This window comes from Parasteatoda tepidariorum, chromosome 11 (assembly GCF_982258835.1).
Source record: "Parasteatoda tepidariorum strain Cologne lab strain chromosome 11, Ptep-v5.0, whole genome shotgun sequence".
NCBI classification, from domain to species: domain Eukaryota; kingdom Metazoa; phylum Arthropoda; class Arachnida; order Araneae; family Theridiidae; genus Parasteatoda; species Parasteatoda tepidariorum.
In genome coordinates, this window is record NC_141765.1 from 4,006,721 (window position 1) to 4,025,124 (window position 18,404).

The following is an 18,404-nucleotide window of genomic DNA, read 5'->3' on the forward strand; positions in this document are numbered from 1 at the left end:
GCCTTGAGGAGTCAGTGGTCAGAAGAAGCCTTTGACACTTATCCAGTCGATATTCCTATAAACTTAGGAACTAATAATGCTAAGGTATTAGGCATGACCTGGCAAGAGGCCTAGTTGACAAGAGGTCTCAGTGCAGAGTCGCTTCTACACAGCAAAAAGTGGCGGCATGGTCCTTCATTTTTGTTGTCCGATGAACTTGTGAGTGAACTTGATTGTCCAGTGCCAAATGAAGAAGAATATTTACATGAACTAAAATCCAAAAACTCAGTAAAAACTATAGTCTTGACTTTAAATCATGACAAAACTTTTTTTGATAATCTGATTAATCGTAGCAATAGATTTTTAAGTATAGTTCGAATTTGTAGTTATCTTTTCAGGTACATTCATAGCTTGAGAAATCCAGAGAAAAGGATTCTTGGTCTTCTGAAACTGGATGAATTATCTAAAGCTGAAAACTATCTAATTCGCTGCTTGCAGGAGCAAGAGTTTCCAAGAGAATTAGCTGCTCTAAAGTCGGGAGGTAGCGTTTCTAATAAAAGTAAGATCTTTAATCTATCACCTATTCTAGATGAAGAAGGGTTATTGAGAGTGGAAGGCAGACTAGAAAATTCTCAATTATCGTACTCGAGTAAACATCTCGTTTTACTGCCTTCTAAATGTAAGTTAACTGAAATAATCGTTCATGAAGATACTATCGTTCATGAAGATATAATCGTTCATGAAGATAATTGTTCAATCTTCATGTGCATCATCTACTTTATCAGGTTAGACAAAAATATTGGCCCATTTATGGTAGGAATTCGTGCAAAAAAATCGTGCACAGTTGCGTAGTATGCTTTAAAGCAAATCCTAAGGAGTATAATCAAAAAATGGGTAATTTGCCATAAGAAAGAATAATACCTGATAAAGTTCTACTGGAATAGATTTATGCGGACCATTCTTTATTAAAAAATAAATATCAAGTCCTGAAAATAAAATCTACGTTTGTATATTCATCTGTTTAGTAACAAAGGCCTTGAGTCAATCAGCGACTTGACTTCGCAAGCTCTCATAGCGACGCTTAAACGATTCATTGCCTGAAGGAGTAAATGTCGTAAAATCTTTTCAGACAACGGAACTAACATGGTAGGGGCTAATAAAGAACTTAATTGTTTGTTTAAGATGGTAAGGGATCGAGAGGAATCATTATTTGCATTTTTTGGCGAAGAAAAAACTGAATGGAGTTTTATTCCCCCCAGGAGCCCAAATTAGGGAGGGTGTCAGATGCATCGTAAAACTCCTACTAATTTTCTATGAACCTTTATTACAAGATTTACAAGTTATAAAAAGTGATCCACATCTATTCTTAACAATCTCCATGAAAACATAAACTGATAAACTGTTGCCATTCGAATTCATATAAGTATTAAACTAATGAATAAAATATTACAGATTATAAACGATGACGTCATTACAAACGTTATTACGCGACATCCTCCCACCTTGATTAAATATTATTTAATCAACTAGAACATTTCCTAAAAATGCATAAACAAGCAAAAAGTATAAATTTTAACTACATATAAAATTACTAAATGCATTATATACTATATCTGAGGGTAAAAAGAAACATTTCCAAAATAAGCATTGAAACTCTAATACGTAAGCTTAAAAATGAATGTTTTCTTTCAGTCATCTAAATATCTAATAGGTTTCTTAATCACCAGAGCACTTCTGGTCGTAATATCTTTTTCTAGTTTATCAGCTGAAAGTGATTTTTGTGTCTCTGATGGTTTAACAGTAGATTCGCCACCAGAACTTATTTCCAACGGATAAAGGCGTTGGACAGGTCTCAGCAATTCTCCAGAAGATGTCTTTAATTTCACTACTCGAACCTTTCCATCTTTACCAGGATAAACTTCCATCACTTTAGCCAGTGGCAACAGAGTTCCTTTTATGGAGTCATTTTCGATAATGACGACGTCTCCAATGCTTAGTTTAAAACAATTTGGCCTCTCTTTACTTTGCTTTAACAGTCCGAGATATTCAATTCTGAATCTTTTCTTAAGTTGTAGTCTAAGAAATTGCTGAAATCTTCATCTTTTCTTCAAATCTATTTGATCAATATCGGGTACTCCCACCGATCGTATTTCTTGTAAGAACATTGCCGGTGCCAGTGGTATCAAATCATCTCTATCTTCGAAAATATAAGATAAAGGTCTTGAATTAATTACTGTCTCGCATTCACAGAGAAGGCTCATTAACTCTTCATAATTAGGTGAGGCATTTCCCAAAACTCTTCGCAAGAGTTTTTTGACCATTTGTACCATGCGCTCCCAAAACCCTCCCCACCAGCCGGCGGAGGGCGGGATAAATTTCCACACAATTCTTTTAACTGTTGTTTCTGATTCGACAACACTCCAATCAATGCTTCGGAAAAGGTTTTCCGCTCCTACAAAATTTGTTCCGTTGTCACTGTATACAACACTCTGTCGTCCTCGACGAGCGATGAATCTTCGTGAACAGAGTAAGAAGTCTTTGGTAGACAACGAACTGACCAATTCTAAGTGTACAGCTCTGAACACCGCACACGTGAAAAGCACAAGCCAGCTCTTTTGTCCACCTTTCAATATCAAAGGACCAGCCAAGTCTACTCCTACAATTTCAAAAACTGAAGCGTCCTTGGCACGATCTTCTGGTAAGGAAATTGGAGCGGTTTCAACAGGCTTCACAGTGTGCCTTCTACACTTAATACACTTATTAATTACGTGGCGAACAGATCGTCTTCCACATAGAACCCAAAATTTCTCCCTTAAGTTAGATAGAACAGTTTGTAATCAAGCATGCATAAGTTCCAAATGGTTTTCTGGAATCAATACTTCTACAAATTTGTGTTTACTGGGAAGAAGATAAGGGTATCTTAACAAATCAGTATCTTTCCTGTCAGTTAATTTCGTCTTTACTCTATAAATTCCATTTTCATCTGTAAAAACGTTTAAAGTCTTCAAACTATTGATAAATTGCGGAGTAAATACTTCACCTTGCACTCTTTTTATGAGGACCCTTTCAGCTTCATCTAATTCCTTTACTGATAATTCTTCCTTTCGAAAATTGGTTTTGTCTCTTGAGTTGTGAATAAATCTTAATATTCATGCCATCATGCGTATAATTCTGGTATAAGTTGAGAAATAAGATAAAAAATCTTCACTGCTTTCGGTATTACTTACCGAAAGCAGTGAAGATTTTTTATCTGAAGTGTTGAACAGTTGTGTTTTTCTAGGCGTACTTCTTCCTCATTTGTTCTCAACTCTGTACTTGGCCAACTTCCTACCGAAGTTCGGAACCAATGTGGCTCCTCCCACCATCTAGATTTTATAAGCTTTTCCACAGAACACCCCCAGGAAGGTAGATCCGCGGGGTTGGAATCACCTGGAATGTGTCTCCAGCTCTCTTCTGTGGATGCCTTAAGGATTTCCTTGACTCTGTTCCTCACAAACACACCCCAGGACTCCTCTCTTTGAATCCACTGCAACGTAGTAGTTGAGTCCGTTCAAAAGAATTCTTTGAGGGTTATATTCAAGCTTCTCCGTACTAAATCAGCCAAACGTGTGCCCATACAGCAGGCTAAAAGCTCTAACCTGGGTATAGAAATCTTCTTTAATGGTGCCCCTCTGGATTTAGCCATCAATAATTGTACCGAAATATTTTCATCTGTCTTACATCTCAAGTAAACTACAGCAGCGTAAGATAAACCACTTGAATTGCAAAAGGTATGTAATTCTGACTCCAAATAATTATCAGGAAACACTTGTCTTCTAATTTTTAAATCTTTCAGTTTCCTCATTTCTCTAATCCAATTTCGAACTTTGAGTTTTGTATCTTCACAAACCTCAGTATCCCAGCCTAATTCAGACCTCCAACTCTCTTGTAATAGTAACTTAGGATACAACGTAGCTGGGCATGAGAATCCAAGCGGATCGAATACTTGCTGAGCCATGGAAGGAATAGACCTTCTAGTTATGTTTTCCGGATGGTTTGAAATGGATTGAGTATCACAAAAAATAACATCTTCATTCTTGTCCCATAGAAAACATAAAACTTGTGATGGGACCATAGGAACACTTGAACGTTTAACAGCAGAATATTCCCATCCTCTCAACTCGAACTTTCCTTTGGCCATGATCTCTGTAGACACTTTTACAAATCTTTGTAATTCATTTTCAGAATTAACTGAAGTAACACAGTTATCCACATAGTAAGCAGATTTAAATGTCTCTGAAACATCTTGATATGGAGAAAATGCAAATGAATCTAAATGATGTCTTAAAACAGCACCCAGTAAAAACGGACTACAATTAAGTCCAAAAACAACTCTGCAATGTTGGTATACCTTAATAGTCTTTTTTTCTTCATCTGCCCACCATAAGAATTTTCAAATACTTGCGATCCTCTTCTGCTAATGAAATTTGCAAAACCGCCTTCATAATGTCAGCAACAACTCCAATTTTTTTCTGTCTGAATCTAAGAAGAGCAGTTGGGATGTCTTCGAGCAAATTGGACCTTTCATTAAGCAGTCAGTCATTTAACGAAATATTTCCCTTCGACTTGCACGAGGCGTCAGAAACGGATCTAACAGGTGTGGTAGTGGAAGTTGGTTTGAACACTGCATGATGTGGCAAATAGTGACCTGGCCCTTCTGAACAATCTTCAATTATTCCGCATTGCAACCATTCTCGGAACACAGCATTATAATCTTTTATCTTTCCAGCTTCACTGAGTCTCCAAGAAGTGGACAATAATCGTTTTTCCGCAAGTTCGCGGTTACTTGGTAATTCGTCGGGACTTTGCATCCAAGGAAAACTAATTTCATAGCGCCCATTTTCAGTAATCTTTAGAGTCTTTTCAAAATGATCAAAGGCCACTTTTTCCAATAACTCTGTGTTCATACTTTCACAAGGACCTTCCCATGATAGTCCAACCTAAGTGCGTCTGCACAGCAACAAGACCACATTTTAAAATTTGCGTTTGACCAGTATACAATTTGCCTTCAATATCTGCTCCAATTAGGAGCTCAATAGGAGGTCTACCTTTACCACGGTCTGTTATCTAGATTCCCAAGTCTTCTAACTCTTTTAAACAAGATACATCATTTGTTCTTGGTATCATTCCACAAATGGTTGGTTGGTCTAAGACTTGCATCTCGCAAAATTTGTTTGCATGAACACTGTTTACATTTAATTTATAGGCATTGTGTTTAAATCTTGTCATGCAACCACCAAACACCACATGATTCAGAGTTTCAAACCCTACAGGTTTTAATTTCATTCGTTCAACTGTGGATTTTAATACATAAGAGCGTTGTGAGCCAGTATCAATTAAAGCTCTAACGATACTTCGTTTTCCCCCATAATTTAACACAACAAGCAAAGTCTGCAGCAAAACTTCTTCTGAAACATTGTGATTGGCAAAAGCAAGATTTTGCGGCACTTCTTGACTTTCTTCAATCGCCACTTTCTGACTTGGCGATAAATTAGGACACATTATTACCCAGTGTCTCTTTCCGCAGATCATGCAGCGTACAGTTAATCAGCAGTTTCTCGATAAATGCCCTGGCTTCAAACAAAAAAAAAACAGCATTTATATTTTCTGACTGCTTCTCGCTTTTCTTCTAATGACAGTTTCTGTCCCTTAAAACAGTCCTTACTTTCATGTAATTTGTTACAAAATTACAGTTCAACTTTGCTTTTTCTTTAAACCCAGATATTGAATCATTGGCTGTAGGTGGATAAAATTCTGTTTCTCTGTACTTTTGTCTCTTTTCAACTATTTCAGCTTGTTTAAGACCAGTTTTTGCTAGAGCAATCCGTTCTTCTCCCTCTATTTCCGTTCTTAGAAATTGTAACAGTTGAGCCAATTTATCGCTATAAGAATTCTCTTTTTTATTAATTAAAGGACTTCTAAGCCAAACTCATAGATTTTCTTCGGGGATGCATGACTCCACTAAAGGGAATAGCATAGCGGCATATTTGTCAGATGTCATGCCAATGGATTCCAACGATCGCAAATGGGATTCTGATTTGTCGTACAATTGTGTAATATCCATCTTATTCCTTAAATTTGCAGCATTTTTAACGGCAAGACCCAAAAGTTCCCGAACATAATATTCAATTAAAATTTCCTTTTGGCCAAACCTTGATTTCAAACTCTCAATAACTTTGCAATAATTATCGGCAGTCGGCGGGTAACTATCTACTATTTCACGAGCTCTTCCTCCGGCTGTCACGCATTAAATAAGATATGTAAATTTATCTTCATCGTCCATCGATTTATTTTCGTGTATTCTACTGAATTGGCTCCAAAAATGCAGCCAATCTTTTACCTCGCCACTGAAATGTACAAGTTCTATTTTCGGAAGCTTTAGTTTTGTTTTTTTATTTTTAACCGAATTATCTTTCTTATCTTTCAGTTCACGAGAATTAAGAATCCTTTTTACACGAACACGAACAGAATCTAACTTTTCTCTGTATTCTTCAATGATACAGTATTCTTTTTCAAAATCGTCTGCTTTGGCGACTTCTATCAAAATGGCGTTACATATATCTTCATCAAATTTTGATAAATCAATAGAAATTCCTTTCAAAGATGATAATTTACTTTCTAAATCCTCAAAATTTAATTCAGGTTTATCGAGAGCCGCAATTAAAATATTATATAAACGAGTAAAAGAAGCTCTTACCGACTTTCTTTTCACTATGAGCAGATCCATTTAGAATTCCAAACTTGAAAAATTTTCAAATAAGAGTATAAAAATATCTGACTTAAATGTCGATCAAATGCAAACGATCACGTCCGGGTTTCACCACAATGTCAGATGCATCGTAAAACTCTTACTAATTTTCTATAAACCTTTATTACAATATTTACAAGTTATAAAAAGTGATCCACATCTATTCTTAACAATCTCCATGAAAACATAAACTGATAAACTGTTGCCATTCGAATTCATATAAGTATTAAACTAATGAATAAAATATTACAGATTATAAACGATGACGTCATTACAAACGTTATTACGCGACAGAGGGCTTTGGGAAGCAAACATAAAATCATTTAAATTTCATTGTAAGCGTGTAGCAGGTAACTCTAAATTTAATTACGAAGAATTTTTAACACTCGTAACTCAAATAGAGGCAATATTGAACTCTCGACCTCTTAGTTCTGAAATTGAAGATTTAGAGGTGCTAACACCGGCACATTTCTTAATAAGGAGGCCGATAACGGCCATAGTTGAACCATCCCTAACTGATATCGAGCCAAGTCGTTTTAACTCTTGGCAGAGAATTACCAAGTCAGTGCAAACAATCTGGAAGCAATGGAGCCTTTCTTACCTGAACAGCTTACAGCAAAGAAAAAAATGGGTAAAAAATCAGAAAAATTTAAAAATAGGGGATATGGTTTTGATGAAAGAAGAAAACATTCTCCATGCAAATGGGTCTTGGGTCGGGTAGTAAAACTGTATCCTGGGCAAGATAATCAAATAAGGGTAGTTAAAGTAAAAACGTGTAAGGGAGTATATAAAAGGTCTGTTTCCAGATTGAGTGTACTGCCGATAGAAAATTAAATAGTTGTATATTCATATAAATATTTGTATATAATTTTATGTAACACTTGTATTTTTATAAGAATTTCATGTAAGAAATTTGAAATTTATCTCAAAGATTTTGATTGAGTATTAGTTATGTTAAAGTTGTAATGCTCAACAATGTTAAAGTTTTTGTAAAATTATATGTTAAATATATAACTGGAAAAAAATAATGTCAAGTTCTTACATGAGAACAGTGCAATAAACTTGTTGAAGTACAACATGCCTCAGGTGAAAGAACTATGAAAGAACTACAAAGAACTATGAATAGGGTCGTACCATTACCTTTTCAGGATAACTCTGAGGTAAAATAGTATATATATATATATATATATATATATATATATATATATATATATATATATATATATATATATATATATATATATATATATATATATATTGGCTCATGGGCCCCATTCCCTAGCGTAACGAGAAAAAGAGGGAAAATTATTATTCTCCTGTGAGACTCGAAAAACATTGGCTGTGGATAATCACTTGTACCCTTTCGAAATCCACAATATCTCCAGCTGTTGTTGTTTAAATACCTAATGTTATTGTTATTAATAAAAAACTAAAAGTGCAGATAGTGGTCCGTCGTGATTTACTAAAATATCAAGCGTGTTGGTTTTAGGCTGACAATATATATATACACAAATAATAAAATATAAAATAATATAAAATAGAAAACTATTAATCGGAAAAACCAAAAGTCTTTCTCAAGACACATCTTTTAGTATAATTTAATGCGATATTTCTGAATAACGAACAATTATCCTAACATAAAAATAATTCTTTATATGTGTCAATATCGCTAAAAAAATCAGTTGAAATTGTGCGTGAAATAAAAGCAGAAACCAAACTTACCGGCGAGTAGCAAAATGTGGATTAGGTTTAAAAGTGAAGTACTAATTTAACAGTAAACAAATTTCGCGATGAAGTAAAATCTTTAAAGTTGTGCTTATAGTTTGAATCGAATAAAATAAAATTAAAAAATATATATATGGTCGAAAAAAATTTAAGCAAGTAATATATTAATGCTGCCATCTATGAGAAAAACTAGTAAAAAAAATTTTATTAGGAAAAATAATTTAATAAAATCCATAATAATAATAAGAAATTTCATTAATTTTTTTATATATATACACACATATATAGATAAATAGATTGACAGATATAGTATAATGGCTATATATTATAAGAAAATAAGACTATTTCAAATAATTAGACATATTGATTTTAGATGACGTTTATTTCATACTTTACATTGATGGCTTCAATGGTTCATATTGGGTTTAACATAGCAGGAATGTTAGAATCCGGAATATAGCTTTATGGCCATAAAGATAGGAAAAAGCCATAGAAATGGGGGGTGTCCCGCTTTTTATGTAAGGATTCTGAAAGAAAATCGGATACAAGAATTTCTTTAACGCCATCGAATCTCATCCAAAAGGGTTACAAGCTTTTCTTTAACGTAATCGAATGTCATTCGTTTTAGCGTATGACGATCCACTGAAGAGCCAGAAAAACTGGTATACCTGCCTAATATCGTGTAGGGTCCCCGCGAGCACGCAGAAGTGCCGCAACACGACGTGGCATGGATTCGATAAATGTGTGAAGTAGTGCTGAAGATAATTGACTCCATGAATCCTGCAGGGCTGTCCATAAACCAGGGGGTGGGAATATCTTCTGAACATCAGGTTGAAAGGCATCCCAAATATGTTCAATAATGTTCATGTCTGGGGATTTTGGTGGCCAGTGGAAGTGTCTAAATTCAGAAGAGTGCTCTTGGATCCACTCCCAGACATGAACATTATTGAACATATTTGGGATGCCTTTTAACCTGATGTTCAGAAGATATTCCCACCCCCTCTTACTCCCACTGGTTAATAGACAGCCCCGCAGGATTCATGGTGTCCATTAACTCCAGCACTACTTCACACATTCATCGAATCCATGTCACGTCGTGTTGCGGCACTTCTGCGTGCTCGCGGGGACCCCACACGATATGAGGCAGGTATACCATTTTTTTGGCTCTTCAGTGTATATAGACTGCTTAAAATATTTGGGATATTCCCAATGAATATGTTTCCAAGAATTATTACCCATTAACTTCGGAAAATAATCTTTTAATAGAATTATTGACTTTTTATAGCCCTTTGTGAAAGTACGATTTCTGCGTCTTAAAATTAATGAAATCTGTTTTAATCTATGAATTAATATAAAGACAGGTATGATCATATGAGACATTCCATGTTACTCACTCACACACACATAATATATGGATGCTAAGTGTTAAAAAAATACACGCGCTATTGTTTGCTATTAAAAAGGAAAAGAAGAAAAAAAAGTGACAATATTTTCTCATGGCGTCTGGAGGCGAGTTTGCCTTCTATCGCAAGAAACATTTTGTTCTGAAACTGCCCCATACCTCTCAAAATAAGTGATTATAGTCAGTACTAATTCAGGGAATTGGCAAATTAGTAGACGCACTATAAGATTGTATGTTAATTATCAGTTGATACTATACAGCTTTATTGTTGTTACGCGACATGCACTTGTTTACGTTCGGTATGAATTGGTCAGCATTGTAATGCAATATGTTAAAAATAAATACAAGCAAGAAGTATATGAAAAGCTCCTGAATTTATGTTTAAATATAAAAGTATTGCATATTAACTCGTGCAAAACATTTAATTATTAAATCACTACAGTGCATGTAATAATTTGGTCTAATTATTATAATATAATACCTTATGTAATAGATATTCTACATTTATATAATATATCCAATCGTAGAATTTATATTATATATCGTCTAATTTAACCAATTGATATACGAGCATAAACAAGTGCAAACCGGTTTCAGTTACGTGAAAACAATAAAGCTGATAATTAAAATTTTACATGGAATCATATAGTGCGTCTAATAATTTGACCAGGGACTTTAGACAATTTTGAGAAGGCATGTATGTTAACGTATTAAAATTATCATAAAACTAAATTTGAATCAATTTTTCATTGGAAATAATTTTATTACAAATTCTTGCAATATTTTCCTTTTTCTTCGAGAATATAGATTCATTAAATCATTTGATAATCTTCCTACAAATTCCTTCTTTCTAAGATTTATTGATGATCTATTGGTTATTAATTGTGAGGACTCTGAAATTTTAGCAAAACAAATTTAGCCAAGCGAATCAATTTTTAAGAAAAGTAATATTTGATATCTTACAGTAAATTCTCTAGATTTAACTCTTAAAATTGATGAAGATAGAAAAATTACATTTAAGCTTTTTGACAAAGGAAAGGATTTTAACTTTCATATTAAAAAGAATATCGATATCAGCAAGCCAAGAAGATTTTTTCCAATATTATGACCAATCAGATTCTTAGGTTTTAAAGGAATTATTCTGATTATAAAGAGTTTCTAAAAGAGTAAATTTAAAACAGATTTAATTAATTCCTTATTCATTCCTTCAATTTCATTTTAAAATTTAAGAAAAATGAAATTGAAGGAATGGATACTTTTAAAACACTAAGAACACCAATTTATTTTTTCTGACTATAAGATTAGCTCTGATTTAATTTTAAGGTAGGAACTAATTATGATAAGCTATTCCTTAAGCCACTCGACTGAATAGTTTGGATGCATGACCTTTTGTACTGGATCAATTAATTTATCATGTAAATTTCTAAATTGTAGCCTTTATATAATTATTTTAAATTTTAATTGCCCAGTATAGTAAACAGTCTTTAAGTAACTATGAATGGGGCTCTAAACTATAAACGTACATTCTCGATAAATGCTGGCAATACGTGTATACTTGGCTGTTATGAAAAATGAAGTCTATAAATGGCTTACTATCTACCCATGTAGACTTATAAACAGTCACCCTATGAAAGAAAGAAAACTAATAAAACGGTTAATTCCTGGTTTACATTTGTATGTAAGCACTACAAATACGTGTTTCTTTTTATGATTTCACAATTTAAATGCCTTGCAGTGGACTGATCGTAAGGATAGTAAAACACCGTAGTCAAGCATCACTGACTGCTGTCAGTATGCGGGTAGGCGACCACTTCGATGAGCCTGCTTAGAGTCTGAGAGTGCGCGGTATCGGTCTTCGTTCTACCGTAAAGTGCTCGAGTTCATGCGCAGGTCGTCGGGCTACCAAAACAGGGAACCATCCTCTCCGCAGATGATTAAAATTGTGATAGCATGTCTTCGGATCATCCTCAGGGATGTTTCCCAGAGAGTTGACAATAGCTCATTGCGCAGCTCTAGTGTGACGTAAATGAAGTACCTACCTACCTACAATTTGATGTTGTTGTTGTTGTTCATTTACGTCGCACTAGAGCTGCACAATGGGCTATTGGCGACGGTCTGGGAAACATCCCTAAGGATGATCCGAAGACATGCCATCACAATTTTGATCCTCTGCGGAGGGGATGGCACCCCCGCTTCGGTAGCTCGACGACCTGCACGCGAAGTCGAGCACTCCTACAATTTGAATACTTTTTTTTATTGTTTTTACTAACTTCTTTACCTATCATGGGTTTAGCGGGTTAAAATTTTCCCATTATTATTATTTTTGAAGTTTTTTTTTTTTTTCATAGATGGCAGCTCTGAAATGTAATTTGCTTCATTTACCAATTATTTTTTATGATAAAGCTAAAAGCACATTCATTATATTTTTTCATCTTAACGATATATGTTAACTGTTAGATTAGTATATCCAATTTTATTTTACTTCATATTGGTAAGTTCGTTTTCAACTTTTCTTCTTTAACCTTAAACTCAATTAAAATTACATTGTTTTAAATTTTTTAGAGGCATAGACGCATTATAAAGATTAATTTTTATCTTACGATAATTATTCCTTAAATATGCATGTATTCATATATATTTAAAAATACAAGAAGACAGACACACAAGCGTACAACTTATAAAATCATATACGCATTACAGAATAAACGGAATTCCGTACTTCTAAGAAAATAAAGGATAATTTGCGTACATTTTATCACTACTTACATTGGGAACCAAATAAAGATTATTAAATTTAATAAGTTGAAAAGAACATCATAATTAAACTCACTACACGTGAACTTAAAATAGAATAATATATTAATTTCATTAAAAGGACATTCAGAAATTGTAAATACCAGTAGATCGAAATAATTCTATTCGCTATGACATGACATTAAGTTTTTTCTTACAGATCTTTCTTTATTTTCTGTTACCCTGGCAACGTTTTTGGAAGGTCACAATGAAAAAAGCAGTAACAGCTTGCGTTAAATTTAATAGAAAGATTTATGGAACATTTTTGAAGCTTTTATAAAGTATTTTGTACATAATCATCAATATAATACAGATTTACTTTTTACTTTACACTTCTTCCATGACATTAAAAATATCGTTTTTAAATTCTAAGGAAAAATTAAATTTAAAATTGCTAAAAAAAGTAATTGGCTATAAACGTAAATGTTAATTTTTATTATTAAATCATTAAAATAAGACGAAAAATTGCTTTTGTTGAAGATTCTAATAATATATAATGCATATGTGTTCCCTACGTTCTTAATTGAACAAAAAACCTCTATTAATGTTCATAAAGAGTAACGGAAATGTCAGTAAAAAGGAATTGAAATTATTTTTAAACTTAAATCTTTATATAAAAAAGCAAAGTAATTTTTTATAAAGATTCCAAAATAACATATTAGAGGTAGTCAATGCAGTGTTCACCACAAAAGTTTAGGTACACTTGGAATTCTTTTATAAATTTTGAATTAATACAGATTTTTCCCAATTATTTTATTCTATGTGTAATAAACAGACATGAGAAGATTCGAGGTAAAAGTAAAAAATTAAAATAAGATAAAATTAGATTTAAATTTTACGCGTCCCAAAAGTTTGACAAAAGAGCAGATAAATTAAGATTTTTAACCCTCAACGGCAAGTTAGAAAGTCGTTATATTTTGAGATGTTATTATAAATTCTCGAGGTTACTTTTAAATTTTATTTCAAAATTTTTATTGGTTAAAATTTAAAAATAGGTCTATTTCTGAGATCTTAGGTTAAAATAAATTGCTCAAAGCGAGATATAGGCAAAGTTTCAGACCGTGTTACGAATTACAAACCACATTTATAATGTGGAAAATGGCAAAAATCGACTTTTAGGGGAAAACGAAAAATTCAAAAATCTGCTTCTAACCAAAATCGTTAAAAAAAAATTAAATCAGTCAAGCTGTTTCAAAAAAAAATCTTTCGTGAACAAACTCATGAAACCGGATACAGTAAAGGACACAAGATGGCGCGTCAATTTGGTCAAGATGTCGTGTCAATTTCGTGTCTTAAACTACATAAAAAACAAGCAAGATTAGATTGAGCTCGCAAATACATGAGTGAATTAATGTGCTGTTCGGTGATGAAAAATCAGTAAGGTATTTCAGATAGCAATAGTGATTGATTGTTGGCATAACTTAAAGAGCCATGTACTTAGCAGACGTGGAGCTCCGTTTATGGTTTTGTGGTCCTTTGAATTCAATGGATATAACAGTTAAGCGTTTTTGAATCATTTTGAATACTCTATTGGTTATCAAAACACACTAGGTATGAATTTGCTATCTTTCTGAAACATATAAGGTTTCCAACAAGATAATGACAGCATACATAAATATATGTCTATAAAAAGAGCTAAAAATACATCGGTTTTAAGCTAACCCTCTCCTAATTTAACCTTTGTTTGTAAATTAACCTCTCCTAAGAAAATGTTTGGGATATCGACCCGTATATGAGGACAAAAAGCAGTAGGGGGACTAGTGAGGACATTTTTCGCAAATTTTTCAAAGAATCATGTTTAATATAATTTTTAACTAATGAAATATTTTTTAACAATAATTACACGTTTACGTGCATTCTGGCTTAAATCTTTCATGGACAACTGGTTAAATTTTAATTTCTTGACGTAGATAAGTTAACTGTTTACCAAGCTTTAAGTTAAAGCGTAAATATTTTTCTAGTAAAAACCAGTCCTTTGCTCTAAATTTTAGCAAAAACCGGTACTGAAACCTGCAAGGGTTTTCCTCTCCTCAAAGCAAAGCTCTTCGCGTAATAGAACCCTTTAAACCCATTCCCTTGCTTCAGAGATCACCTTACTTATGATGTGTGATATGAGGCAAGCTTTTAATACGAAGCAGTTAAGAGGCTCCGCCCCATTTACGCTTTTAATTTTTCCGTAGCATTTTTTTATGAAAAAAGTGGTTGTTTTTGTTGGGACGAGACTAGTATGAAAAAACTACGAGGCTATTCTAAGCCTTATTTAAAAATAAATGTTGACACATTTTAATTATAATACTAATTAATAATGGAGCTTTACTATAGTAAGAAAGACGTTTTGAATACAAATCAACGCATAATCAAACCATTATTTAATTTGATTTATTTGAAAGCTCAAAACCAATTGAATCAATTTTAATTTAGCTTGATGATAAAATTATCCAAATGGGCGCCTTTCTCTTTTTGCGAAGTGGAAGTTTGAATAGAGGGGTAGCAGCTCAGGTGCTATCTGCGTCATTTGTCTAAAGTCGAAATTACGTGGCATTTCTATCATATCCGTTAAGAGATAGATCCTTAAAAATGGGGTTAGGTGCTTGACCATAATTGCGTAATGATGATGGTTCATTTGGACAACGCACGGCATGCATAGCTTATTGATATCTCCTCCACTGAAGCCAGGTAAACAAAAGAGTCGCAAAAGAAAAGAGATGACTGTTTGTTTATGTTTAGTTTTAGTTAAATGTATAGTGAAAAAATAATATAAATTAAAAATTAGTTTTTTTTTCTTCTTTTATTCATCTACATTGTTCTACATTCATCTACTACTATTCCTTTAACAAACTTGATAAAATATCCTCTTTTAACTTTCTTAAAACCTTTAAAAAGTAGATTAATGTAAGGGTTTCATGTGTTTTTTTCAAACTTTATTTAACCACTCTTTGTAAAGGTTATATAAATTATTCTAATTTAGAATAAAAAACATGATACATTTGTAACCGATTCATATTTCTTCAATTAGAAGTTCAATTACAAGAGCGGATATATACACGCTAGCCTGACCACTACGTGTCTACACTAGCCCTACCAAGATATGTGTTTGTTAATGCTAGGACAGATAAAAAGTTAATATCAAGATAGGTAATTATCACCTTTTGTTAATATTCTGGAAATAAAATATGCTAATTAAAGAGGAAGTTTGAAAGTTACTTAAAGATCTTCTTTACAAATTACTACTAAAGTATTCAGAGAATGATATGCAACTGCACATGAAAGTGTAGATCAATGTTGCTAATCTACACAGATTTGGCCAATAATTAAAAAAGTTCAATGCTATCCTCATGTCCACAGATTACTCCCTCTCTTGCAACTGAAAGAAGCCATTAGAACAAAATGGTTGAATATCGATCTTGAAGACATTTAAAAACTTGTTTTTTTTAATGGAAAACTTAATTTAATGTTAATTTAATGTTTCACTTAATTTAAAAAAGTGGTTTATGAAATCAATTATAAAAATTGTGCTTTTTTACTTTCTCTGAATAAAGGTAAAAATGTGAATAATGTGGTAGATGTGAATAAAAGGTAAAAATGTGAATATTTTTTTCTGCTTTAGTTGTTTTGGTTTACTGTGTAATCTTTTTCTATCAACTTATTACACATTATTGGAAAAATTATGTATTATTTTAGAATTTGTTCAAAATGTGTAAAGCATTTTACCTCCTGCACACGAAGCAACTTCCATTCTTGTTCTTAAAAAGAAAGAAAAAGAAGTAAAAAAAAGCATTTAATTTTTGATAGGTGTAAAAATTATCTTATAAAATTGTATGTTCTGTAAAAATCATCATGCACCATGTTATTTTAAAAGAAACTGAAATAGATTCTAAATTTGAAATGGAGATGTTCTGAAAGTATAGTTTAAAAACGATATTCAAATGAAACTGAATTCAAAACGAGCGTCATATTGCTGCAATAAACCGAAACACTCTTCGTGCAAAGGTAATAAAAATGGGATACACATTGGATAAATGCTATTACGAAATAAAGTTTTGTGTCTTAATTTGGGTACCTTCCTTTTGTCAAAGCGTTAACTAATTTTAAAAGTTTTTTTTCTACAATCCCTATAACGTATTTTCCAAATTTCATTAACATCGTCAAACAAAACAGTTCTTCTAAGGAATCCTGTGTAAAATTAAAAAAATGGAACATTTTAATAACTTTCGATCGAATGACTAGATTTTCACGTACATACGCTAAATGATTCAAGAAACCTTAAATATGCTTAAATATATTAACAAGTGATATTTTAAGTCATGAAATCAGGCACATGACTTTTTGTTCGATGAATTTGGATTGTGGATCCTCAAAATAGGAGGTAACTGCATTCTGGAAAAAATAATCCCAACAATTTAAGCAGGAGATAGACCAAAAGTAGGAGCCCCCTTATTATTAATTTCACTTTATGCGTATTTTATTATATGTTTAGAATTATTTAAGATTGTAAGAAAATTTTTGCAATCAACTATAAAACTCGATCATCCAAAGATAAATCTACGTAAAAACTAAGTATTTATTATTATTTAATATTTATTTTAATAATGATAAAAAAATGTCGTGTTTTTAGAAGTGTAAATGTTTTACTATTATATACGTAATTTTAATTAACAGAACTTGAAATTTTAAAAAAATCGGTCCAATAGTTCTTCTGAAATGAAAATTTAAAATTATGACTTTCATATACTATTTAGTTAAAAAAAGAAAAGGTAAATTTTCAAGTTTCGACTCACTCCCATGTTTCAAGATTCGAGAAACCGAATCCGACGAAAATATTTATGTTTACGCAAAGAAAATATGTTTCTATGTCTAATTTTGCAACAGAAAACATCGTTTGCAAAAATAATTAAAATATTTTAGCTAAGCCTCTTAAACGATCGATTACAACTTAATACGATCCTTAAATCAAACGTTATTCGCGTATTTTGTTTTATTACATATTTAAATTTCACATTATTTATACACGTTTAAAACTCATAATTTACCATGTCTCAGTTGTTTATAGTTTATTTGATTGTTCAATTATCTATTTGTTTATAATTTATTTGTTTGTTCGATAATAGGTAAAGATCATTTCAAATTCTTGTTTTCTTCTGAAAAAAAGAAAAAGTAAATTCGAATATTTTTTAAAACATGTTTGAGAACAATTAATTCACTAATAAAAATTTAATTTAGTACGAACAAATTTAATAAGTCTATTTAACGGTAAAGCTTACTTAATTAATCCAGAATAAACCTTATATCGTTCGTTGTTTATTTAGAAATCTTTTGCTTATTTGTTGTTTACTTAGAAATTTTTGAAGATTTTTGCTGCTTTCAATAAAGTCAAAATTATTTAAAAGGGGAAAAAATTTACTTAGTTTTCGCATTTGCGTCATTTCTTAAGTTATAAGTACGGTTTAAGCACATCGATCAAAAGAAATTTAACTGCAAAATATTTTTGAGTCCATAAAGATCTCCCTTACTATGCATTTTCAAATTATTCATTAAGGAATTAAAAAATTAAAATGGGCTTTGCAATTTAATACTTAAAGAAGAAAAAAAAACATATATGTTTTCTTAATCTTACGAAATTACACTAAAATAAAAGAGCAAATGCAATAAACACCCAAAATAGGTTTAATTTAAAGTTGAAAACTGAAAGTTTTTCTAATAATTAAATAATCATCCTTC

The 18,404-nt window shown here is 32.1% G+C and overlaps 2 protein-coding genes across 3 annotated transcripts in view; both read right to left on the minus strand.

Annotated features, from left to right (window-relative positions):
• Window positions 1–18,404, minus strand: part of LOC107446622 (transient receptor potential-gamma protein-like) — a 341,741-nt gene that overhangs the window by 234,600 nt on the left and 88,737 nt on the right. The gene's annotated exons all lie outside the window — the stretch shown is intronic.
• Window positions 2,076–4,925, minus strand: LOC139427004 (uncharacterized). Its single transcript, XM_071187286.2, has 4 exons — window positions 4,591–4,925; window positions 3,572–4,328; window positions 3,207–3,505; window positions 2,076–2,790 (listed from the first exon to the last, which is right to left on the minus strand). The coding sequence occupies exons 1-4, from the start codon at window positions 4,923–4,925 to the stop codon at window positions 2,076–2,078; spliced, it is 2,106 nt and encodes a 701-aa protein (XP_071043387.2).

Coding starts and splice junctions, on each gene's coding strand:
- LOC139427004 (XM_071187286.2), bottom strand. CDS start 4,925: ATGAACACAGAGTTATTGGAAAAAGTGGCCTTTGATCATTTTGAAAAG. Junction 4,329..4,590: donor AGATCCGTTTCTGACGCCTC/GTGCAAGTCGAA, acceptor ACTTAATTGTAG/TCCGTTTTTACTGGGTGCTG. Junction 2,791..3,206: donor AAAAATCTTCACTGCTTTCG/GTAAGTAATACC, acceptor ATCTAACTTAAG/GGAGAAATTTTGGGTTCTAT.